The 23,923-nt window shown below is 55.8% G+C and overlaps 2 protein-coding genes across 6 annotated transcripts in view; one reads left to right on the top strand and one right to left on the bottom strand.

The window, feature by feature from the left end:
* The first annotated feature begins 1,753 nt into the window (after positions 1-1,753).
* ZNF687 (zinc finger protein 687) lies at positions 1,754-11,914 on the top strand. Of its 2 annotated transcripts, XR_011146317.1 has the most exons (10): positions 5,244-6,993; positions 7,140-7,318; positions 7,727-7,903; positions 8,003-8,165; positions 8,330-8,662; positions 8,781-8,893; positions 9,087-9,228; positions 9,341-9,733; positions 10,969-11,725; positions 11,868-11,914. XR_011146317.1 is itself a non-coding variant. In XM_068991582.1 (9 exons), exons 2-9 carry the CDS (start codon positions 4,888-4,890, stop codon positions 9,836-9,838), a joined length of 3,711 nt encoding a protein of 1,236 aa, XP_068847683.1. In that variant the 5' UTR covers positions 1,754-1,878; positions 4,871-4,887; the 3' UTR covers positions 9,839-10,073. The 2 variants fall into 2 exon arrangements, 1 of the variants encoding a protein (XP_068847683.1); XM_068991582.1 differs by lacking the exons at positions 10,969-11,725; positions 11,868-11,914 and adding an exon at positions 1,754-1,878 and having other exon boundaries at positions 4,871-6,993; positions 9,341-10,073.
* The window catches only part of PI4KB (phosphatidylinositol 4-kinase beta), a 26,180-nt gene continuing 12,959 nt past the window's right edge, over positions 10,703-23,923 (bottom strand). Inside the window, exons 3-13 of one of the 4 annotated variants that reach the window (XM_068991596.1) lie at positions 23,845-23,889; positions 21,206-21,433; positions 20,110-20,337; positions 18,456-18,565; positions 17,787-17,891; positions 17,147-17,270; positions 16,182-16,447; positions 12,960-13,092; positions 12,614-12,734; positions 11,898-11,960; positions 10,703-11,521 (exon numbers count right to left, since the gene is read on the bottom strand). In XM_068991596.1, coding sequence (XP_068847697.1) covers positions 11,340-11,521; positions 11,898-11,960; positions 12,614-12,734; positions 12,960-13,092; positions 16,182-16,447; positions 17,147-17,270; positions 17,787-17,891; positions 18,456-18,565; positions 20,110-20,337; positions 21,206-21,433; positions 23,845-23,889 — 1,605 coding nt within the window. In that variant the 3' untranslated portion in view covers positions 10,703-11,339. The remainder of the gene's footprint in view (positions 11,522-11,897; positions 11,961-12,613; positions 12,735-12,959; positions 13,093-16,181; positions 16,448-17,146; positions 17,271-17,786; positions 17,892-18,455; positions 18,566-20,109; positions 20,338-21,205; positions 21,434-23,844; positions 23,890-23,923) is intronic. The other 3 variants (XM_068991603.1, XM_068991607.1, XM_068991608.1) reach the window with 3 other exon arrangements.

Below are 23,923 nucleotides of genomic sequence, written 5' to 3'. Positions count from 1 at the left end.
GTCCATGGGGTTTGCAAAGAGTCGGACAGGACTGAGCGACCAAGCAGAGCGGCACGGGAAGACTCAGAGGAGAGCAGAATGGAATGCCGGTGGGCATTCCCATACATTCAGTATGCGATTCTAGTTAGTTTGTTCAGAAGTGGACTAGGAGCTGTGAGTTGGAACAACTGCAGGCAACGTTGAGAAAGTCAGAGCTGGAGAGGGGGTTCCTAATCCCATTTGCCATGGCTTTACAAAGCACTTTGACATTCTAAACCGTTAAAATCATCACAGAAACCATGTCAGGTGGGCATTAAAATCCCAATTCTATCCATGAGAAAATTTGGTTGAGGAGGTTGAGCAACTTGCCCGATGGAACCATTTGACAAATGGTGGCCCTATACTCCCACCCGAAGGTTCTGATTCACACTTCAATACAATCGCTATTACCCACTCTCTCAGGGAGCGCCATAGTGTCCTGGGTCCGGGAGTCTCGGAAAGCACAACAGAAACATCTTAATAAGGCTTCCAGCGGCTGTGTGCAAGGCGGAATAGGTAGGCTTGCCGGCCGGCTCTGGGGTATGCATGAGGTGATATACTGGACTTGCAAACGAGTTCAGCGAGCGCTTGCTGACTTGCTGTTGTTTAGTCGCGAAGTCGTGTCTGACTCTTTGGAAACCACCACCCCCTCCCCGCCACCACCAAGGACTGTAACCCGCCAGGCCGATTACAGAGTATCACTCTCGGAGTATCCCTCCTCTTCCTCCGCCTTCAGGGGGCGGGGCCACAAAGCGCGGGAAAACCGGCCACGACTCCAGCCTCTACCCCTGCTGGGGGCGGGGAAGACGAGAGCTCTTTAAATGGGTAACGGAGGTGGGGAGGGTTTCTCCATCCCCTATCTCCGTGTTTAGGAAGCCTACTACAGTGCCGCTTTAAGATCCCTTTTGAAATGGACCTGGCCACGCCAGCACCCTAACGTCACCTCTCCCTTACTTCCGGTCTGCAAGCCCGTCCCAGGCTTCAGGTGCCCGTTCCTTCCACACTACGAATCCCGCCCCCGCTACGAGCCCTCCTGCAGAGGGAGGAGCAGTGGTTGACGCCATCGCCCCAGAGCTAGCCCTTGCGAGGATCCCATCCAAGTAGATTATATGACGGTTTAGATAGTGGGAAAACCGCGAGGAAATGGTCAACCAGATGACGTGATGCTTTCGGTGACGTCCCACTTTATGACTTCTTCACGGAAAAACTGACATTGGGGTGTTGCTTGAGAAAACAGTGCAAATGAACCCACACATCCGGGTTCCACTCAGGCCCAACGAGGTTCTCCTCAAAGTGCCCAACAAATAAAAAGTGGTTCTGAAATTTGCATAAGTGAACTGTAGGCTTCTTGGATCGCGGCCAATAGGGAGTGAAGGGGCGGAGACGCACCTGGGTTAGTCGCCGCCTCCAGTAGGAAAGCAGGGAATCAGATTGGTTTCTTTCTAAGCGACAGTCACGGAGGGCAATCATTTTTGAGACGCACAGATGGGGGCAGGTGGGCCCCGGCGCAACCAATGAGGAGAAGCATCTCCAGAAGGACCAAGCTTCTTGCCCAATGATGCCGGGAAGGCTGGACGGAGCTGGTTCAGAGCGGCAGCCCTTTAGGCCAACCCAGTGTGGAGCTGGGCGGGGCGCAGTAATGAACGACGGGGGCATTGACCAATGGCGAGTGCGAAAGCGGGCAGCCCAGACCGGGAACGCGAAGGGAGCTGAGGGAGGGGGAGGCTGAACCGGAGAGAAGCAGGAAGTAGCGGCGGTCGTGGAGAGGGCGGCGGCGGCGGCGGCGGTAGCGGCCGGAGCCGTGGGGAGACCGCCGGGTCTCGGCCCGCACTGGGAGCGGAACAAGAAAGCGTGTCTGGGGTAAATACCCGCCTTTGGCCCCGCCCCCTGGGGGGGCGGGTAAATACCCCCGCCCCTCCCCCACTTGGTCAACTACCCCCCCCCCCCCCGCGCGCCGCCCCCCGGGATGGCTTCTACTGTGGCCCCGACGCCGCCCCGGTTCCTTGGGGCCGGTAGGCGAAACTCCCAGCCTGTTGAAAGCACAGCCCCTAGCAGGGTAAACGTGGAGGGAGGGTCGGGGTCCCCAACTCCTGGCGCCCCTGGCCCAAGAGGCGTCCGAAGCGCGGCCCGGGGACTGGAAGCTGCGGGATGTCGCGACCTAAAATGGTGTCCGTGTCCAGGGGTGGGGGCGGGGGAACTGGGCCAGGCCGGAGCGGAGCCTGCACCCCGCCTGGGCGCGGGTCAGCGTCCGGGCCCGGACGGGACTCAGGCTCGAGCCCCGGGCCGCGACGCGCCTTCCGATTCCTCTCCGGTCTCGAGAGAGCCTCGGGAGTCCGCGGGGGCAGGAGGCTGCGCTGCGCAGGGAGGGAGGGAGGTCGGAGTTGGGACGGACCCCGGCTGGAGAGCTGCGACTCAGGCAGAGACTGTCCCCTCCCCACTCTCTTTCCACGCCTCCCCTACTCCCGTATAGTCCTGGGCCGGGAGGTGCGGCGCGGCAGCTCCCTAAGGGCCTGGCCTGGCGGAGGCCCGTCCTTCCCTTCGCACGCGGGTGAGAACTAGAGAAGGGCGGCGCGCCTCAGTTTCCCCTCTGACTTCTCCCATGTACACTCCGCCCCCTCCCCGCAACCCTGGACATGCTCCCCGCGCAGGTCCTCGGCAGATGGCAGAGACTTAATTCAGCCCGTTGCCCAGCTTGGCGGCAGCCTAATCGCCCCCGGCCGCCGGCCCCTCTCCCTCCTCTGCGCAGCAGGCCCCGGGCCAGGGAAGGGGACGCGGGGCCCCCACCCGACCCAAGCCAGTTCACCCTCTTCCTGTTCAACCCCTTCCTTTGGCTTTTGGGGAAGAATGGAGGGAAGGAGGGGGGCTGGAGCCCAAGAGACAGGGCGCAGCAGCCGCAGAAAGGCCTGGACTGTGGGGCGGGGGAAGCCTCTACGGCCTTGAGCTCCGCTGCTTGATCTACTGCCTGTTCCTGACTATCCGATGACCTCTAAGTCACTTGGACGTCAAAGAGGGAGTTCCTTGGGGGAGGCAAGTTCGTAGGTGTATTCTCATAGCCTCCATTGATCTGTGCTCCACCAGCCCACTTTTTTGAGCGCGGAAGCAGAAGGTGGCTCTGGCCTCTGAGGGTGGGAAGGGCGCCGGGGCAGGGGAGGGCTGCAGCCATCCAGCAGGGCAGACGCAAGGGTGGAGGGCTTTGTTTAAACCCAGAGCCTGCAGAATTAAGTAGAGGGGGATGAAGGGAGGACTCCCCTTTCTTTCTCTAGTTGGTACCCTCTCCCTCCACCCCCACCTTGGTCCCAGCAATGCCAGCTGCCACCTGCTGGGACTCTCTCCAGTTACAGTCTAAAGGCTGGAAGGAGGTGAGAGAATTGGCCTGGGAAATGGCTTGCATCCTGGGCAGGGAATGTGGAAGGAAAGAGACTTCTTCAGTTGCTTCTTCCTAGATACAGAAACACTGTGGGGAGAGAGGTAGGGAACAGGCCTGGGTCCCCCACAGGCTCTCAACCGACCTTGTTGGTTTAGTACTGCTTTAGTCTCTTGGGATTTTTTTTTTCTTGTACTGGGACAGGTGGGGGTTGGGTGAACCTTCCTGGGCCACTGTTGCCAAGGGAAAAGGGTTAGGGTGAGGAGTGTGAGTTGGGGATAACCTGAGGTGAGGGGCTCAGAGGGAAAATGAGAGGCGTGAGGAGCCTGACTTTTCCCATTGTGGCAGCTGTGCTGGATAAGCGCATACCCTGGAGTTTTAGTCCTGAGAGAGCAAGATGGGGAGGCAGGGGCGGGGCTGGCTAGGGGAAGGCCAGGCACTCCTGGGAAGGTAGGTGAGGGAGCAGCAGGTGTTTGTGACAGCTGAGGCCTAGGCTGGGGCCCTTGTGACCAGGCTGCCGTCACGGTTTTCCGTTGCTGCTTCTCTTTGTCTCTTTCTGTTCCTGTGTCTTATTCTTTCCATTTTGGTCTCTTGGGCAACTTCCCTGAACCCACTTCTCCCTGTTAACCCAGCTAGATCTCCAAGTGCTAGTAATGACCCCAGGTGGCCCAGACTTGACCTTCCCTGACCCCTGACTCTCATCTCTGACCCCAGCCCTAGATTTCCAGTGCTTATTCTCTCCCAGCGCCTTGTTGGCCTGGCATGTCCTTGTCCTGGCTGTAATAATCAGTTATTCTTTGGGTTCTGACTCTCAGGTTTAGGATTCATATCATGCTCAGAACAACCCTATGATAAACCAGTTACTTGCCCGCTGTTTCAGACAGCAAGAGTAAGGCAGTTGAGTAACTTGCTTATACAGCAGGCTGTTGATAAGGCTGGAACTGGAATCAATCCTTGCATCTTGGCTTAAGTTGCTGCCCTTTTTGTGCATATGGCCTTTCAGATCTTTGTGGACCCCCAGAAGATCCACTAAGAGTATCAATGGATCCCATGCTGCCGTGAATGAGCTTTTAAACCTAGAGCATCGTGTACATTCGCCTCCTTAATAGTCGTATTGATTAGTTGATTGATTCTGTGCTGGGCACAGGAGGGGTTGTGGTGGTTTCAACCAGGACGCTCACAGAGCTCCCTCCGTCTCTACTCTGTTATCTCTCAGCTGTGTTTCTGAGAAGTCTCTTTTCCTTTGCTTTCTCTGGATCTTCTCTGGATCTTTCTCTGGAATGTGCATGCTACCTTCCTTTCCAGTTTTAGGGTTTGACAAAACAGGTGCCTCCACCAGCACTCTAGGATTTGCACTATAATGGAGGTGTACCTGTTAGTGTGCATGGGCTTCTGAGAGGGAATGTATGTAGAGATGCTGAGGGAGGAGGTCCAGAGTTCCTGCTTTCAGACATCTCTGTTTCTCACTTTTAACCCTGTTCTCCCCAGGTCTGGGACCAATTGCCATGGGGGACATGAAGACCCCTGATTTTGATGACCTCCTTGCTGCCTTTGACATCCCTGACATTGATGCAAATGAAGCCATCCATTCTGGGCCAGAAGAAAATGAGGGGCCAGGAGGCTCTGGGAAGCCTGAACCCAGTGTAGGAGGTGAATCTGGAGAAGCAACAGCAGCTCCTGCCGGGGATGGCCCTGGGGGGCCCACCCAGGCCTCTGACCATAGCCTGCCACCGCCGGACGTCTCAGCAGTCAGCGTCATCGTCAAGAACACTGTGTGTCCTGAGCAGTCAGAGTCCCTGGCTGGGAGTTCAGGAGGGGAAGGGGCCCGGGCGGGGGGAGTGACGAAGGAAGGCCCTCTGGGACCTCGTCTGATGCAGAATGGTTTTGGGGGCCCTGAGCCATCCCTTCCAGGGACCCCACGCTCTCCAGCTCCTCCTAGTGGGGGTACCTGGAAAGAAAAATCCCTGGAAGGCAAAGCTCCGCTGGATCTGTTTGCTCATTTTGGGCCTGAGCCAGGGGAGCACCCTGATCCCCTTCCTCCCTCTGCGCCCTCCCCACCTCGGGAAGGGGCCCTGACCCCACCTGCTTTCCCCTCTCCCTTTGAGCTGACCCGGGAGAATGGCCCAGCCTTGCTGCCCCCTTCTTCTCCCCCACTGCTGGGGGCCTTGAAGCAGGAAAGCTGCAGCCCTCTTCATCCCCAGAGCCTCGCCCAGCCAGGCTCAGGCGCTAGCCCTGAGGCCACGGGAGTCCCTGCCAGTGCCTCCCCTTCCCAGGTGGCAGGGGTGTCCTTCTTCAAGAAGTCTCCGGGGCACCAGAGCCCTCTTGCCTCCCCTAAAGGGCCCAGCTGTCAGCCCCTGAAGGAAGAGGAGGATGAGGGACCAGTAGACAAGTCTTCCCCGGGAAGTCCCCAGAGTCCCTCCAGTGGAGCTGAGGCTGCAGATGAGGACAGCAATGACTCCCCTGCCTCCAGCTCCTCTCGGCCTCTCAAGGTGCGGATCAAGACCATTAAAACATCCTGCGGAAATATCACAAGGACTGTAACCCGGGTCCCCTCAGACCCTGATCCCCCTACCCCCTTGGCTGAGGGGGGCTTCCTGGCGGAGGCTAACCTCCTGAAGTTGTCCCCAGCAACCCCAGCCCCCGAGGGTCCGAAGGTGGTGAGTGTCCAACTGGGTGATGGCACGAGGCTCAAGGGCACCGTGCTGCCTGTGGCCACCATTCAGAATGCAAGTACTGCCATGCTGATGGCTGCCAGCGTGGCCCGCAAAGCGGTGGTTCTGCCTGGGGGCACTGCCACCAGCCCTAAGATGATGCCTAAGAATGTGCTGGGTCTGGTGCCCCAAGCCCTGCCCAAGGCTGAGGGGAGGACAGGGCTGGGGACAGGGGGGCAGAAGGTGAATGGCGCCTCGGTGGTAATGGTGCAGCCTTCTAAGCCGGCCACTGGGCCGGGGGCAGCAGGTGGCACGGTGATCTCACGGACCCAGTCCAGCCTGGTGGAGGCCTTCAACAAGATCCTCAACAGCAAGAACCTGCTGCCTGCCTACCGGCCGAACCTGAGTCCGCCGGCTGAGGCCGGGCTGGCCCTGCCACCCACAGGCTACCGCTGCCTCGAGTGTGGGGATGCCTTCTCATTGGAGAAGAGCCTGGCGAGACACTATGACCGCCGGAGCATGCGCATTGAGGTCACCTGCAATCACTGCGCCCGCCGCCTGGTCTTCTTCAACAAGTGCAGCCTGCTTCTGCATGCCCGCGAGCACAAGGACAAGGGGCTCGTCATGCAGTGCTCACACCTGGTCATGAGGCCGGTGGCCCTGGACCAGATGGTGGGGCAGCCGGACATCACGCCCCTGCTGGCTGTCCCACCTGCCCTCGGACCTCCAGCCTTGCCCGCCTTGGGCAAGGGTGAAGGGGCCGTCACCACCTCCGCCGTTACTGCAGTTGCCGCCGAGGCCCCCGTGCTGCCGCTCTCAACGGAGCCACCCGCCACCCCTGCCACCTCTACCTACACATGCTTCCGCTGCCTGGAGTGCAAGGAGCAGTGCCGCGACAAGGCCGGCATGGCTGCCCACTTCCAGCAGCTCGGGCCCCCCGCCCCTGGGGCCACCAGCAACGTGAGTTGCCTTTCACAGCCCCTCCCTGGGAAGGGGACAGCCAGGTGCCATGGGGACAGGGTCTAGGAAGGTGTGGGGGCTTGGTTAGAAGGAATGGGGGACAGGGCCCTCCTCACAGACTCACCTTGTTTCGACCCCCTCGACAGGTGTGCCCAACCTGCCCCATGATGCTTCCCAACCGCTGCAGCTTCAGCGCCCACCAGCGCATGCATAAGAACCGGCCTCCCCACGTCTGTCCTGAGTGTGGGGGCAACTTTCTGCAAGCCAATTTTCAGACCCATCTCCGGGAGGCCTGCCTACATTTCTCTCGCCGCGTAGGATACAGGTGCCTCCCACACCTCCTCCCCATATGTCGACACTTTTCCTCCTGTACTTGATGGTCTCGTAGCTCCTGGGACCAGCCTTTTAGAAGGCGAGCCCGTCTCTCCTGCTGAATCACGCAGCCATGCTGTGTTGGCGAGTGCGGCCTGAGCTCCCTGCCTTTCCGTCGCTCCCCACGGAGCGGGTGGGCCCCACGGAGCGGGCGAGCAGGGCCACCTCTGGAGCACCAGCTCTACCTCCACAGGCCTCCCCTGCAGGACCGGGTCCTGTGGCTCCTTACTTCCTCCAGTTGCTCATGTTCCACTGCCGATTAACTTCTCAGGTCACCCGGTCCCCAAGAATGAGTGTGGGGTTGGGGGTGGCTGCAGGGACGCCCCCCACTCACCACTGTGCCTCTGACTTTCTCCCCAAGGTGCCCCAGCTGTGCAGTGGTGTTTGGGGGTGTGAACTCCATCAAGTCCCACATCCAGACGTCACACTGCGAGGTTTTCCACAAGTGCCCCATCTGCCCCATGGCCTTCAAGTCTGCACCCAGCGCCCACGCCCACCTCTACACCCAGCATCCCAGCTTCCACACGCAGCAGGCCAAGTGAGACCTGGGGAGGGAGCATAGGGGTGGGGTGGGAGGTGGGGTGGGAATGGGCCTTGATGGGGCAGGATGTCAGCACTGTCCTCTCCTTCCGCACAGGATGATCTACAAGTGTGCCATGTGTGACACGGTCTTCACTCACAAACCCCTCCTCTCCTCACACTTTGACCAGCACTTGCTGCCCCAGCGTGTCAGCGTCTTTAAGTGCCCATCTTGTCCTCTGCTTTTCGCCCAAAAAAGGACCATGCTGGAACATCTCAAGGTACAGGAGTCAAGAGACAGAGGTGGGGTGCTCAGCTGGATCAGTCCGGGGTTAAGATAACATACCCCTCTGGAAATGGGAGCAAGGGAGAGGCCAGGAGTTGGGCAAAGCCAGGCCCTCCCCCCGCTCCCCCAACAGCCACATGCCTTGTCTCCCTCTCACAGAACACCCATCAGTCTGGGCGCCCAGGGGAGGAGACCGCTGGGAAAGGAGCTGGGGGTGCTCTTCTGACCCCCAAGACAGAGCCCGAGGAGCTGGCTGTGTCTCGGGCAGGAACCGCTGCCCCTACTGAGGAATCGTCTTCAACCTCAGAAGAGGAGGAGCCGCCCAGCTCCCCCGAGCCCCCTCGCCCAACCAAACGGCCCCGGCGAGAACTGGGGAGCAAAGGCATCAAGGGCGGGGGCGGGGGCCCTGGCGGCTGGACCTGTGGCCTCTGTCACTCCTGGTTTCCTGAGCGTGACGAGTATGTGGGTCACATGAAAAAGGAGCATGGCAAGGTGAGGGGGTGTCCCCTGGGAGCCAGAGGGGCTGCACTGGGGTTGACCTGTGTGGCAGTGGGGGTGGGGTCCCAGATGGGAGCCTGGCTCTGAGATCCGCCACCCCCTGCTCTCCTAGTCAGTGAAAAAGTTTCCCTGCCGCCTGTGTGAGCGGTCCTTCTGCTCGGCCCCCAGCCTGAGGCGCCACGTCAGGGTCAACCACGAGGGTATCAAGCGAGTTTACCCTTGCAGGTAACCTTCACTCCTGTGCCCCTGTCCTCTTCTCTGTCTCGCAGGGTGCCCCCAACCCTGGTTCCCCAAAACAACCTTCCCGCCTGCCTCTTAGGTCTGAGTGGACTGACGGTTGAGGCCTCCCTCTGCTCAAGCCGCGAGCCTTGGTCTTTGGGCTGTGCCCCGGCGCCCACCCGCCCGCTCTCCCCTTTAGGTATTGCACAGAGGGAAAGCGCACCTTCAGCAGCCGCCTGATCCTGGAGAAACACGTCCAGGTCCGGCACGGCTTGCCGCTCGGGGCCCAGTCCCCTGGCCGGGGGAGCGCCCTGGCTCGGGGCCCTGGTGCCAGAGCCCAGGTAGGCGGAGGCCCACGCTGCCGCGCGGACGTGGACGCGGCCTCAGGGTGCTGGGTGGGGGTGCTGGGGCCGTGGGAGGCCCCGGACACCCAGTTCCTTTCCTCTTCTCCAGGGGCCAGGACGCAAGCGCCGCCAGTCCTCAGACTCTTGCAGTGAGGAGCCCGACAGCACAACACCGCCAGCCAAGTCCCCCAGGGGCGCACCCGGGTCGGGCGGCCACGGCCCCCTGCGCTACCGGAGTGGCGGCTCAGCGGAACAGAGCCTCGTGGTGGGCTTGAGGGTGGACGGTGGCGCCCAGCAGTGCCTCGACTGTGGCTTGTGCTTTGCCTCACCTGGCTCCCTGAGCCGTCACCGTTTCATCAGCCACAAGAAGAAACGGGGTGTGGGGAGTGCCAGTGCCCTAGGCCTGGGGGATGGGGAGGAAGAGGCCCCCCCTCCTTCCAGGTCCGACCCAGATGGTGGAGAGTCACCCTTGCCTGCTTCAGGAGGCCCGCTGACCTGTAAGGTCTGTGGCAAGAGCTGCGACAGCCCTCTCAACCTCAAGACCCATTTCCGCACACATGGCATGGCGTTCATCAGGGCTCGGCAAGGGGGCAGTGGGGACAACTAGGGCCCAGGCCTGGACTGAGCCCCTGCCCTCTGCCTCGGGAGCCCTGGGTCACTGCTGCTTCCTGGTCGCTGGGCTGGGGAGTTCCATTATAATTCACGTTCTGTTCAGCTCCTCTTCCGCTAACCCCCAAGGACAACCAGCTTTTGAGGATGGTAGTTACTTGCGGTCCCCCATTGGGTCCTAGTAGAGTGGGTCTCCATTCCTTCTTTCTGAGCCCAACACTAATTATTTTCTTGCTGCAGCCCCCCCATGTGGGACTGGGGGGGTGGGGGTGGGAGGATGGGAAGGCCTGATACTGGGGTGGTCAGGGACACACTCCTCACCTCTGTGGGCACGGATGGCGGTCCCAGCATGCCCTTCAGACTCACCGGCACTCCAGCCCCGACCCCTGCAGTGCCTTTCACTTTTTTTTTTTCCCCAGAAATCCAGGGGGGAGGGGGGTTGGTGGGGGTGAGTCCTGTCAAGGGGGTCCCAGGGAGAGGAGGGGACAGGCTCTCAGGAATCCTTTATTCTTGTAGTAATAATACTAACAGTGGGGGAAATGGGAGGGAGAAAACCAGACCATTAAAACTGCTTGTGGTTTAATCCCCATTCAAGCTCCTCTTTTTATGTAACAATGTGGACGGGTCTGGGAGGGAGGTGAGTGACAAAGCTGGGAAGGCCCTTCTTGGGGGATGAGGTGGTTATTGACCAAGACAGGCAGGGGCAGCCTCCCCCTTGTTCTGTGTAGGTCCTTTTGTAACCTAAACACAGGCATGTCCACTCCCCACCCCTGAAAAAAACACATCTCAGAAAGGACACAGATGGCTAACCAAGGACTTTATTTCAAACAAAAAAATAAAAAATTGAGAGCTAGCTCCCTGGGTGTGGGGAAGGGATCAGGGCAAGGAATTCCCCGAGGCTAGGCCAGTACCCTCAGACTGGAGGGGCCGTGATCATTCCCTTCCTCACTTCTGGGATGGGGCACCTCAGCAAGGGCAGGACCCTATGCCAAAGCCCACCTACCCCGGGGAACTCGGGCTAGGGCTCAGTCCCTGGGAGGGGACAGTCAGGCAGCAGCATGGCCAAAGGCCAACCACAGGATCAAGTCCTCAGTACCAAGAACCTACTCTTTTCTTCCTGGGACCCAGAATACATGAAGCGGATGGCCTGTGGAAAGAACCTCTCGGACCCTGGTGAGAAGCGAGGCCCCAGCGCCCCCCACACTTATCACTTCTGTTCTCTGGAGGGCAGTGAGTCCTGGAGTCCATCAGGTGGTAATACTGACACACCTGGGGTGGCGGCAAGGAAGCCCCCGTCAGTCTGGACCCCGCAGCTGGCTCTCCCCACCCGCCCCGGCAAGCTCTACGGTTACCACATGAGCCTTTGTATGTCTTGCCTTCCATTCCCCTTGGTGGGTGGCTGGCGGGGGTGGGGCTTCCTGGCTTAGGGTTTCTCCAAGGGCCTTCCCAGGGAGGGTCCCCTGAACCCCCCATCGCGCTGGGGCCTGAAGAGGAGGGCGTCACATGATGCCGTTGGTGAGGTACTGGAAGCCGTCATAGAGTTTGGTGGTGATGGACCGCATGCTGCCGTCCACCATCTGCTCCACCAGCAGCTGCAGCTGCTCCTCGGTCATGCTCATGTGGAACCTCTCCTTGAGGTTGCGGATGGTGCTGGAGCCATGGAAGCAAGGGAGCTGAGAGCCTGGGGGCAGCAGCGAGGAACAGGGTCACACGAGGAAAGGAGGGAGGCGCAGTGTAACAGGAGAGAGCCAGGCTGCCTGCTGCCCTGCCCTCCCTCTCAGATCCCTGACAGCGTGCGTGCAGGTCTGCTTGGGCAGAGAATGGAGGGCCGGCGAGAGGCCCTGTCTTGAGTCCCTGTTCATCCCACACTCCTAAGTGCCTCTAGGTAAGGGCACAAGGGCAGAGGAGGGCAGGGAGTCAGCACCGCATCTCCTCCAGGAAGGGTGGAGGGAGCAGTCTTAGGACCCAGAAGGAAGGCCGGGAAGTCTGGGGAGCGGGCCCTGAGCTGGGCACTTATCTGGTTGCAGGCCTCTGCCTATGCTACGTCTGACACTCACAGATGACCTGGGCCACCGTCATCACGGGGCCAGACGGGGATGCTCCTGAGCAACGGCGACAACCTGTGGGGTGGGAGCAGGGATGGGGAGGAGGAGACTGGCAGCTCAGAATGGGTGGACACCAAAGCCCTGAGGGGGAAATGGGGATGAGGGCCCAGAGAAGATTGGAGAGGAGAGATCCTGGACAAAAGACTATAGATGGCAAGGCCGTGAGGAAACAGCAGTGAGAGCAGATAGAGGAGAGAGGAACACAGCTCGGCTCTGAGCAGAAGGAGTGAGTATGGCCCAGGGAAGGGGTCTGAGGATAGGGCCATCAGAAGTCAGAGGCCAGGGGGAGCAAGGTGGTGACTGAAAACACCTGAGTTGGTGAAGAGCCAAGCAATGGAAGGAGACACTCAGAGCGGGACAAAGGATGGGGAGACAGGAAGAGACCAGGAGGCTGGAGATGGGACTCCTTTTTTTTCCCCCTCTTAGTGCACACAGGAGGTAGTTTCTGTTGCCTCGGCCCTCCCACCCCCAGGACTAGCTGTCAGGAATCAGGAGGAATATGTGGAAGGAGAAGCAGGGCACTGGATCAGAGCTGGGAGCCCCACCCCCAGTCTTGAGGTGGAATCAACCTTCCGGAGGCTCCATGCCCCAGGGCCCCAACATAGAGGGAATCCCGAGGCACTATGGGTCCCACCCTGTCCCCGAACATAGGCTTTTCCCCGGCCCACCTTGCTGCATGATCTCGACGATCTGCACCACCTTATCCATGTGTTTCCGAGCCGCGATCAGCCCCTGCAGCATCAACATCTTGTAATAGTTGAACATGTCGCCATCCAGGCCGCCCATCACCTGCGAGGAGAGAACTGTGTGCGCAAGGGAGCTCACAACTCCTCCCGCAGGTAAATGTGCCGAACTGTTACGTACCCACCTCTTATCAGGCAGGAAGCCTCCCAGGACATCCAACCTCACCCTGACTTACTCCCGTTTCTGATCTGTTTGTTCCCCACTTGCGGAGAGACTACCAGTTCCCCCTCCCATGACACCACAGTGAGGCACCTCTCCTTCCTCACTCACGTCCACAAACTCCGTGGTCAGCTTGAAGGCTGATGTCTCAAAGCCCAGGTTTCGGGGTGAGCTGGACAGGATGAAGCCGAAGTCGATGTGGATGATGTGGCCTTCTGCATCCAACAGGATGTTCCCATTGTGTCTGAGGAGGGGGCAGATGGGAGGAAGAGACAGTAGCAAGTCCGATTGAGGTGGGAGCTGAAGCTGCAACACACTGGCCACACGACACCAGGCAAGGGCCCTGCCACTTTTCCTGCTGAACTCTGGGTCCAACCCCTAGAACCCAAAGCTGGCAGGAGGAAGAAAGGAAATTAGACAAGTAGACTGCTAACAAAGGCAATGGGGTCTCACTTGCTATCATTAACAATAACAGAGTTTTAAGATTATCCCCATTTCCCAATAATCGCGCTTCTAAGCACCCAATCCCAATCTAGTTAAGAACTGGAAAGCTAGAAAAGCCAGCCTCTGCACTCTGGCCAGCTGTCACAGAGGCCAAGCACTTGGCTTAGTGGGAGGCGGCCAGTTAACAACCTAATTACCTGTGTTTTGTTTGCAATTCCTGTTGGCCCACTGCAAATCAGAAACCCCACTGGAAGGGAACAGCAATCCCAGGCTGAGTGGAGTTTAAATGTAAAATAGTGTGGGGGCTTCAAAGAGTCAGCTTTAACTGTCTGGTAAAACCACTTAGGTAAAAAAATTCCCAGGAGGCAATTCCTACAGGCTAGCTGCAAGAAGACGAGAGAGAGAGAAATCCCAGGTCTTTGTGATTCCTATATGAATGGCCAGTCGGAGGGGAAAAATTAACATGCTAAGCATGTGAGGCCTGGCCCATAAGGGACCTCCTCAGAGTCAAAAGAGGCTTTGTTAGGCTAAGAGCTCACGGTCTGAGGCCACCTTCTCTGGGGTCGGTTTGAGTGGCCAAAAGAAGAGGGACAGAGGGATAACCCAGTCCCACCTGAGTCTGTACCCTTCTGGGGAAGCATAACAAATTTAGCAACACTCAGTCTTGAGAGCCAGAAAGCCCCAGATGTCCTAGTCTAGCCTCTCATTTTACAGGTGAGGAGACAAGCCCTGAGAGAAGAAACGACTGACTTGTGAAAGGCCCCAAGCCAGTGGATGAAGGGCAGTCACGCTTCCCTCCTTAACTGTTGCACTGCTGCAGGGCCCTCATTCTGAAACAGGGGCCCCTTCACTGCTGAGGCTTCTCTCCAGTGGAGGAGTCCATTCAGGACTTAACTACCTCTATTCTTTTTTGAGTTATTATGAAAGATTTACCAGCTGCCCTTCTCTTCCTCCACTTTTAAAGGATGGACTCTCATCTTTTAAATATATTAGTTTCCTAAAGAAAAGCCCAGAGGCCTGAGTATCACCTGTTTCCCTGCCCCCACTTACTCAACGTAGGGGCTCAGGCTCTAGGCTCTAGGCTCTCTGGGCCCTGGGTTCCAAATCCTGACTCTAGAGGGACAGTCTAAAGCTTGCAACCAAGTTTTACTCAGCCATAAAAAAGGAATGAAATAATGCCATTAGCAGCAACATGCATGGACCTAGAAATCATCACACTAACTGAAATAAGTCAGACAAAAAGATAAATATTATGGTAGAGTAATAAGTGAACTTATTTACAAAACAGGAACAGACTCACAGACACAGAAAATAAATGGTTACCAGAGGGGAAGGGAGGATAAATTAGGAGGGATTAACAGATACACACTGCTATATATAAAATAAACAAGAATTTATTGTATAGCACAGGGCAATATATTCAATATCTTGTATTAATCTATAATGGAAAAGAATCTGATAAAGAATATATATGTGTGTCTTGTGTATATATATCCCTGTGACTTGGATGGTAAAGAATCTGCCTGCAATGTGGGAGACCTGGGTTCAATCCCTGGGTTGGGAAGATGCCCTAAGCGACCCACTCTAGTAGTCTTGCCTGGAGAATTCCATAGACAGAGGAGCCTCGTGAGCTACAGTCTATGGGGTTGCAAAGAATTGGACACGAGTAAGCAACACACACACACATTGGACATGAGTAAGCAATACACACACACACACACACACACAGTTGTTTAGTCACTAAGTCGTGTCTGACTCTGCAACTCCATGGACTGTAGCCCACCAGGCTTCTGTGTATACACGCACACACATACATATATATACATAACTGAATCGCTTTGCCGTATACTTGAAACTAACATGATATTGCAAATCAACTATACTTCAATCTTAAAAAACGTCAGGCAACGCAGGCACCTAACAGATGCTAGATCTCTGATAAGCGGCTCCGCTGGCTAACCTTAATGTGCTGCCATGCCACTGGGAACCCTGGAAGCACAGGCCACTGAGCTAGTGCTTTCCCAGGACAGCTGCCCTGTGCCCTCTGAGAGGCACAACTCACAGCTGCAGTCCAGTACTGACCCTGAGTCACTGTCTGGAGACAGTCTTAAAAACAGGGCCTCAAGGGTGTAACAACCTTTGTGTGGTATGTTGTTCACCTATGTGCAAAGACGAGCTTCCTAAAGGTCACATGATACTGGCAGAAATGGCAGCTCTGGGCAAAACAACTTGAGTTTTGGAAATCATATGCCGCAAGAGGAGAATTCAGAGCTGGGAGTTTCAACTTTGTGTCCACCGTGTCTTTCACATTCATCTGCTCCTCTCTGCTCTCAGTCTCTACCACTGCCCTCACACCAGGCCTCATCACCTCTTGTTTGACAGCTGAAGGTCCACTGATCCACCCTTGCCCACAGTGCCACAGGGCACACTCACTCAACACAGACTGGCTCACGGTGTTTTCTCTGCCTGCAGAATAAACCTCCTGGGCCTCATGAAGGCCCTACTAATCCAGCCTCAACTTATGTGACGTCACTGCTACTACTGTGCCATGCAGTGTGGCTCGTGCTTAAAAGATCTTGAGCTGTTTCCTCTGCCCGGAACATCCTTCCTTTTCCATCCACAGCTTTCTCTGTCTTCATTCTCCTTTGTCTTTCAAGACTCTGCATGCTCAGACCCTTGCTCCTCCCATAAATGCTTCACTTCTTTGCCCCTTGCCCTGGTACTTGTCAGTCTGCCTCCTTGCCTTAACAGCACAGGAATACATCTGTCTCGACCTAAAACATGTGTTTGTTTCATCTTCATATCTTGGCAGTGGAAGGTGGTGATGAATAAATGAGGAGACAGGAACCCTGGAGAAAAGCTAAGGATGAGGGACAGGAATTCACCTACCTGTCCTTGACCTGCAGCAGATAGCAGACCAAGCAGTAGCCAGCACAACTCTGCACAAAATTGCGCTGGGCGCTGAGGAAGGCCTCAGTGGTGTAGCTGCCATGCTCCTGTAGGAAGTAATCGAGCAGGGAGAGCTGCGACTGCTTCTTCACCTGGTGTATGGACACAGCGTTGACCACCGGTTCAATCATGCCACTGTCGGCTGAGATCACGAGGATCTTATATGGCTTGATCCACAGGGGTACTCGCTCCTGCTCCCAAATGGACTGTGAGGAAGCACACAGTGGCATTAAGACTCTAAATGAGAGGACGAGGCCAACATCCCTTCTGTTCCCAACCTCAGACAGTTCCCATCCTTGGTGGCCTTGGAATCTAGGTCATCGAGTAAGTAAAACCCTGTTATCCCACTGAGGACCAGGAAGTTCTGAAAGGAAATCCAGGGTCTGACCAGACGCAGGGTGGCATGTAGGAAAAGGCATCTTATAGAGAGAAGTTCAAAAGAGGGAGAGGGGAGAGGAGACCTCACTGTCACATCCCAGGCAGGGCAAGTGGGAGCTGTTAATCCCAGTTCAAACAACTGGGAAAAAGAGGAATCTTCTCCAGAAAATGAAAATATTTATATCAAGAACTGATTAAACAGGTGAATTTGCTTGTAGGCATCCACCCTCGGGGTCAGGGATTGACATCTCAGCCCACCGCAAACCACTTGCTGCAAATCAGTTGGGAGTTTTTTGATCTGTGATCAGAACAGGTGCCAGCCACAAAAGGGCCACAAGAGAGCGCTGTGGAGCTGCTCCTGGGGCTTTACTTCTAGGGAGAAGCACCAGCTTAGTTTAATGGAAATCCAACTTCAGCCTAGGCAGGAAGTTGGTCCCCAGCAGAGTTCCTGCAGAAGGACCTGTGTGATCACTTCACACATCTGTAGATGGGCTGAGTTTCCTTTCTTTCTCCCCCTCTTCTCTTACCTGCAGTTGCTTTAACACCTGGAAGGCCAACAGCTCCTGCCGAAGGTCATCCCCACACTTGACAATGACTGACAGGAGCCGCCAATTGGGGAGGTGGCCATAGGGGGAACCCTCTCTAATGCGCCTGTGAAGAGAAGCAAAAAACTGTCAAGGGTGATTCCAGGCTGCCCTGGTGGTGCAGTGGTTAAGAATCTGCCTTGCAATGCAGGCGACATCAGTTTGGTCCCTGGTCCAGGAAGATCCCACGTGGGATCTTGCAACTAAGCCCTATGCCACAACTGCTGAGCCCATGTGCAGCAACTACTGAAGCCCACACACCCTCAAGCCTGTGTTCCACAACAAAAGAAGGCACTGCAATGAGAAGCCCGCGCACCACAACTAGAGAGTGGCCCCTGCTCTCTGCAACTAGAGAAAGCGCCCACGTGCAGCAATGAATACCCAGCACAGCCAAAAATAAAATAAAATAAATTAAAAAAAAAAAAAGAGCAGGGGGTGATGCCAGGTTGAGGACAGAGACACAACTTCTATGAAAAATTCAAATCAAACCCCCCTCAAGGTAAGGACTCAGACTGCCTGAGGCCTGATGGATTTTTCAGAGGAGACTGACAGAATATGGAGGGTGGATCCCCACTCAACTCACCGCACTTTCTCCTGCCAGGGCTCTTTGAGAGCAACTGCAGAAGGGTCTTCTGGGTCTCGTTTGAAGGCTGTGGGGGTGTGAGCCAGCTGCTCCGAAAGGCGACGTCTAGCAGGAAGAAACTGTATCATTTGCTTGGAGGAGCTACCCCAGAGCCTCCTGTCCCTGTCTATGCTGGCATTTCCTGCACTGTTTCCTTAACTCTGGTCACACAGAGATAGAAATCTGGGCTAAGATAGACTCATGGAAGGAAACAAACCACTGATAGCTTTGCTCACCTGGTGGTTTGTAATCATGTTAAATGCAGATTAGCAGCCCCTCCCCATTTTCCTACCAGGATTCTGCATCAGGACAGATACAGCTCCAGCATCTGTATTTCCCACACCATCTCCTCCTTCTCTGAGCAATGCGTCTTCCCAGACCCACTCTGGGAAATGCTCAGACCTTCCTCTGGTGCTTTCATTCCTTTGGAGTCCTTATAAAATTTACTTTCTGTAGTAGCCCAGTAACTCCCCAACCCACACCTTCACTCCCTCTAGTTTGGTGGCCTCAGGACAAGAACAGAGTGAGAGAGAAGCGGGAAGCTATAGGCTGACAGAAAGGATGGAACAAAGAGACAGGTGGCGCCTAAGAGAGGGATGAGAAAGGAGGGGCCGCACGGTCTGGCCATACCGGATGTCACCTGCTGCGATGAACACAGGCTCCTTGCTTTCCTGGCTGGTGATGCTGTCCACGGAGAACTGGGAGATGTTGTCACAGCTGTTGGTGTGCACTTCAGGGAGCTGGGGAGAGCAGGGCACTGCAGGTCAGAAGCGCTGAGCACAGGCTGCCTCTTCCACCTCCTCTTCAGATCACCCTTCATGCTGCCCTCTCCACAGCATGACCAGTCCTCCCTTTCAAACTCTGCTCCAAGAAGCCTCCCCAGGTCATGCATCTCCTGGACCCTACACTACCTAGGTTCCCCCCTCCGCCCCCAGACCCTCTAGCAGTGTTTCTCAATGTGTCAACTATAGCTGCATCAGAATGACCTGGAATGCTGCTAAACCACAGATCCCAAGCCACCATCGATCTGAATTTAAATGACTGGGAATGGGATCCGGAAATATGAATTCCTAACAAAGCCTCCAGAAGACTTCCAATGCATTCAAGTTTGCAAACCACTGCCAGGACCATCACAGAAAGCTGAACTTTCAGCTTTATACTGAGAGCTCCCCAGACCAGGAATGCAGTCTTCCTTAGGGTCCAGAACAGGCACTCTCCAGGCTAGGTTCCTCTGAGCATTTCTTTAAACTAAGCCATCCCATCTTTTATTGATTTTGGCTGTGCTGGGTCTCTGTTGCTGTGCAGGCTTTCTCTCGTTGCTGCGAGTAGGGGCCACTCTCTAGCTGTGGTGCTCGGGCTTCTCACTGCGGTAGCTTCTCTTGTTGTGGCTCCTGGGCTCTAGGGAACAGGTTCAACAGCTGTGGCACACGGGGCTTAGTTGCTTCGCATCATGTGGGACCTTCCGTGACCAGGGATTGAACCTGTGTCTCCTGCACTGGCCGTGGATCTTTTTAGCACAGAGCCATCAGGGAAGCCTTAAGCCATTCAATCTTATCTCCTCACCTCTCTCTATACAATGTCAGCCTCCAAGGCCCATGTCAAGCCCCTTCTTTTCTCCTTCCCTTGTGCCAGTGCGTTTCTCCTAACCCCAATCGCCATTTCTGCACACTGCTGTGTTGTGTATCTTATACACAGATTTTTTTTTTCTCTTAAATGTCTGCATCTGGTCTCCCCAGTTGGACTGCCAGCTCAAGTAGAGTCTGCCTTTTCACAAAATGGAATCTGGTTGGGTCATAGTTCTAACAGAATCCTGTTCTGGATCCCTACAACCCCAGAACAAAATCCCAGTTTCTTTCTGCACCTTACAGGATCCTTCTTATATCTGGCCCATTTTGGCCTCTCCAGCCTCATTCTTTGGAGAAGGCAATGGCACCCCACTCCAGTACTCTTGCCTGGAAAACCCCATGGACGGAGAAGCCTGGTAGGCTGCAGTCCATGGGGTCGCTAAGAGTCGGGCACGACTTGAGCGACTTCACTTTCACTTTTCACTTTCATGCATTGGAGAAGGAAATGGCACCCCACTCCAGTGTTCTTGCCTGGAGAATCCCAGGGACGGAGGAGCCTGGTGGGCTGCCGTCTATGGGGTCGCACAGAGTCGGACACGACTGAAGCGACTTAGCAGCAGCAGCAGCAGCCTCAGGGAGTGTTGTGTTGTCTCAAATACATCGAAAGCGCCTGGCGAACAGGTCCTATGCCCAGTACTACTTCCTTGGAGCTCCCTCACCTCCACCTGTAGCTCGCCTATGTCATCCACCGACCAGGCCTCGTCATCGTTGTCATAGTTGGGCACAGTGCTGAAGCTGCCTGCCCGCTGCTCGTGGGTGATGCCGCATTCGGGCAGGTTCTCCACAGACCGGGTGCTCCGAATCCGGTTCTCGGGGATCCGAGCGGGGACGCTAGTGGTGTCGAAGTTTTCACATTCGAGGGCCTCCACGTAGATCAGGTAGGGAGCCTGGGGTGGTGAGAACAGTATTTGTAATGTCCCTCCACCACCGCTCCCCAAGACCACAACCCTGGTAACACAGTTTGTCCTGCCACTGACCCCTGCACCAGCCCACCTCCCTCAGTCCCCAGACATCAGGAATGTCCTACTGAGGGCAGGAACGGATCCTATGAATACATATGTAAGAGTCTGGCTGAGAGTATATAGTCTAGCAAATGTTCAGCTGAGCTTCAAAATGTACAGAGGGTACACCTGACCAAAACACCCCAAACTATCAATTATCACCCATCAGAGAGGCCTGAATGCCTCTGTGGGCTTGTCCTCAAAACAGAAAGACTAGGAAAAAGCTGGGCACTGTGCCAAACAGGATTCTAATCTTCAATACGTCTTCTGGAAAAAACAAACAAACATCTGAACCATTAGTACTCATTTCAACCAGCATACTACTTCAGCTAATTCTCTCCAACGTGAACTGGGCACCTTTCTCTCCTTCTCCCTGCCCACTGTGATCAGAAAAGGTCTTAGAAACAAACATTTCTCTACTTTTATTGTTGCTGTACCTGGAAAGCCTAAGAGTTATGGAAGGGCTGCAGAAGAGCTCCCAGAAGGACTAGAGGGTGGTGAGGAGTGGCTCTCCTCTGAGACAGAGCAGGAGGCAAGCTGAACACATTAGGCCTCTTTGGTCCAGAAAAACAAAGCCCAAGAACAGGGATAGGCGGGCCCTTGGAATCACAACAGAGCAGAGGTGAAGTCAAGGCTGACAGGTGCATATGAGCTATGGAGGAGTCCAGGATGCCAGGGGGGCTTCCCTAGGCCTGTACACAGCCACGGGAGTAGAGTCAGATGAGGGGTCTGGTTGAGGCCCAAGCCCACCTACCTTGTCCTTAGAGTTGAGGACGACAGCCTGGGTGTGGGGCACACGGACCACGTGGTGGTCAAAGCCGGCAGTGGGCAGCCAGACTCGGGCGGGGAGCTTATGGTTGAGCAAGGAGAGCTCTGAGATCAGCCGCTGTGTCTTCTGCTCCTTGGTGGGGAGCGTGGCCAGCCGCTTGCCAATCGCCATCAGGGACTTGATGAATTCTCGCTCAGGAGCCAGTCTGACGGGCTACAGGGGGTGGGGTGAAGTAAAAGATGGTGAAGAAACCATAGAAAAAAGTGGTCCTCCCACTCAGTCACGACTAGCCCCGCAGGCCAGGGGTCCCAGTGTCTCCAGTACTCCAGGGAAGGGATACCTTTCGGCCCTCTCAGGAGATCCCACCCATGCCCATCAACCTGAATTGGGAACAGGCAGAAAAGCAAGCACTGCCCTCCTTCGCAGGCTGTTTCTTGACGGGAAGGGGGTATGTGACTCCAGGCCACTCGGTGCACCCCACTTCTCTTGGACTTGAGTTCCCGAGGAACTGTCCCAAGGCTTCCAGACGGACGGGAGGATGGCATCCAGACAGGTCAGCCAGGGACCCAGACGGAAATGCTGCTCACACCTGAAGCGCTTCACCCATCTCAGCAACGAGGCCATCCCTCTCCCTGCAGGATCCCTGGGCTGGTTGTCCAGCAGGCCCACAGAGCTCCAGAGGGGAGCTGTGAATCAGCACCTCCCCTTTCAAAGGAGGATTCAGTCCAGTCAAGTGACTTTCGCTGCTTCCACGGCACCCCCCTGTCCACCCTACAATCTCTCACCGAGGGTCAGTGCGCATGCAGGGTATGAGGCAGGATGAGCAGACTTTGCACTAATGAGGGAACCATCAACGGGGAAAGAAAAAGCAGATGGAGGCTGGGAGGTGTGCACAGGTGGGTGGAGAAGACAGCTCCTTTCAGGCCCTGGTGCCGGCCCTGAAGGCCTGTCTTTCTCAGTGATTCCTCCTTGGATCCTCTTCCCCTACCTCTCAGGCACTAGGCTACCCACATTTGCTCCCTTCTGTGGGCTTGGCTGCTCACGCTGGGCACTGCATTCTCAGAAAGGGCAAAGTCAGTGTTGGGAGTCAGGTGGGGATGGGGAAAGAGATGGGCTCAGCTAGACATGGAAAAGGGCTCCTTTCCTAGCCTAAGTCCTTCCACCTTAAGAGGCATTTTATCAAGATGGGCACCCAGCTCCCTGGCCCATCTCTCCTCAGCTAGGCAAGAACAATATCTCTTCCTCAAATAGAAACAGTAGTATCTCACTCACCAGGCTTCTCTCCCTCTTTGTGTGTCAAGCTCAGTTTCCCGAGTGAGAATTTCTACCCTCACTCCCTCATATTGCCATAAAGAGCTTCTTTGGAAAGCTGGGCAGTACCAGGCCCACCTCTGCATGGGCTCAGAGCCAGGGTTCAAAGGCACAGCTCAGCTCTCAGGCTCTACCCACAGGGGACCGGCCCAGGGCCCCACACAGTAATGAAGACCCGGGTGTCTGAATCAGTCAGGAATGCTTCGGGAGGCAGAGTCGAAAAAGAGATAAAGACAGGAAGACAACAGAACTAGCCCTCTGGTCCCTGGAAATATCCTAGGGGCTTCAGAGAGAGAAAGAACAGAAGAGGAGATCTGGAGACTCACTCCTTCATTCATCCTGATCCCCTAATCCATCCACTCAGGTGGCAAACGGTCATGGTCCCAGAGACCCTCCACCCCAATCAATTCATAGTTATTTCAGATTAGAAACAACAGAATTCCTTCCCATCCTCAATTCAGCCTTTGTTATGTCAGCATGTTGGAAATATGACCCCAGGCCTCGAGAGAGAGGCACTGCCACATGGGAGGAGATAGGAGTCATGACTGAAAGGGGATCAGCACAGAACAGAGAAAACCGATTGGGAAGACAAATCAAAAGTAAAATGTAAAAGAATCATCCAAACTCCCAGAGGGTCCAGCATTTCCTCTCACGTCTCTGCCCAGCAACAAGGTCCGAGACCCTGTGGGACTGGAGGGTCAGGGGTTAGTCCAGAGGGAACAAGAAAGGAGAATGAGGGTTACGAAACATCCTGGGCAGGGGGCTGGGAAAGGGAAGAACTCAGACCTGGAAGAAATGTGAAGTTAAAAAGGAAACTGGTGTGGGGAGGCGCAACGTTCCTTCAGGCCAAATCCTATTTGCTTCTCCAGTCAGCTCACCCAGCATGGGGCCTGGCATTCAGAAGACACTGAGTAAGTATTTGATGGTCTGACGGCAGAAGCCACAGGGAAAGGGTGCTGGGTGGGAGAAACAGGATCCTGGGGGTTTCTGCCAAGCTGCTCTTGGCTTTAATCCAGGGGTAAATTCTACCTCTCTCCCAGCTGTTTGCTCTAGAGAACCAGGAGCTGGGGGCTGCGTTGCACTGCAACCCAGCTGTCCTGGGAGAAGGATCAACTGAGCCCCCTCAGCAGTGGCAATGAAGAACAGGGGCTCTTCCAGGTCTCAGAGGCCTGGGAGTGAGGGGCTGGAGTCCCAGGAAGAAAAGGCAACTTTTAACTCCAGCCTTGACCTGGGGACTCAGAAGACCTGGGGACGGAGAGGAAATGCGGCCATGGGGGGAGCCTGCCACCCAGTCCCAGCCTGGCCCCACTTACGGAACTGAATGAATTATCAATACTCTCGGTGCTGGAGGAGAGCTCCTGGGAAAGGGCCGGAGGGCAAGGGGAGAAGAAA

This window comes from Capricornis sumatraensis, chromosome 2, assembly GCF_032405125.1.
Source record: "Capricornis sumatraensis isolate serow.1 chromosome 2, serow.2, whole genome shotgun sequence".
NCBI lineage: Eukaryota > Metazoa > Chordata > Mammalia > Artiodactyla > Bovidae > Capricornis > Capricornis sumatraensis.
This window is presented reverse-complemented; position numbering and strand designations above follow the sequence as displayed.

What these genes read in the sequence shown, in the direction of transcription:
- ZNF687 (XM_068991582.1), top strand. Translation starts at nt 4,888, where the DNA reads ATGGGGGACATGAAGACCCCTGATTTTGATGACCTCCTTGCTGCCTTT. An exon ending in TCTCGCCGCGTAGGATACAG is followed by an intron (nt 7,319 to 7,726) that starts GTGCCTCCCACA and finishes TTTCTCCCCAAG; the next exon opens with GTGCCCCAGCTGTGCAGTGG. An exon ending in AAGCGAGTTTACCCTTGCAG is followed by an intron (nt 8,894 to 9,086) that starts GTAACCTTCACT and finishes TCTCCCCTTTAG; the next exon opens with GTATTGCACAGAGGGAAAGC.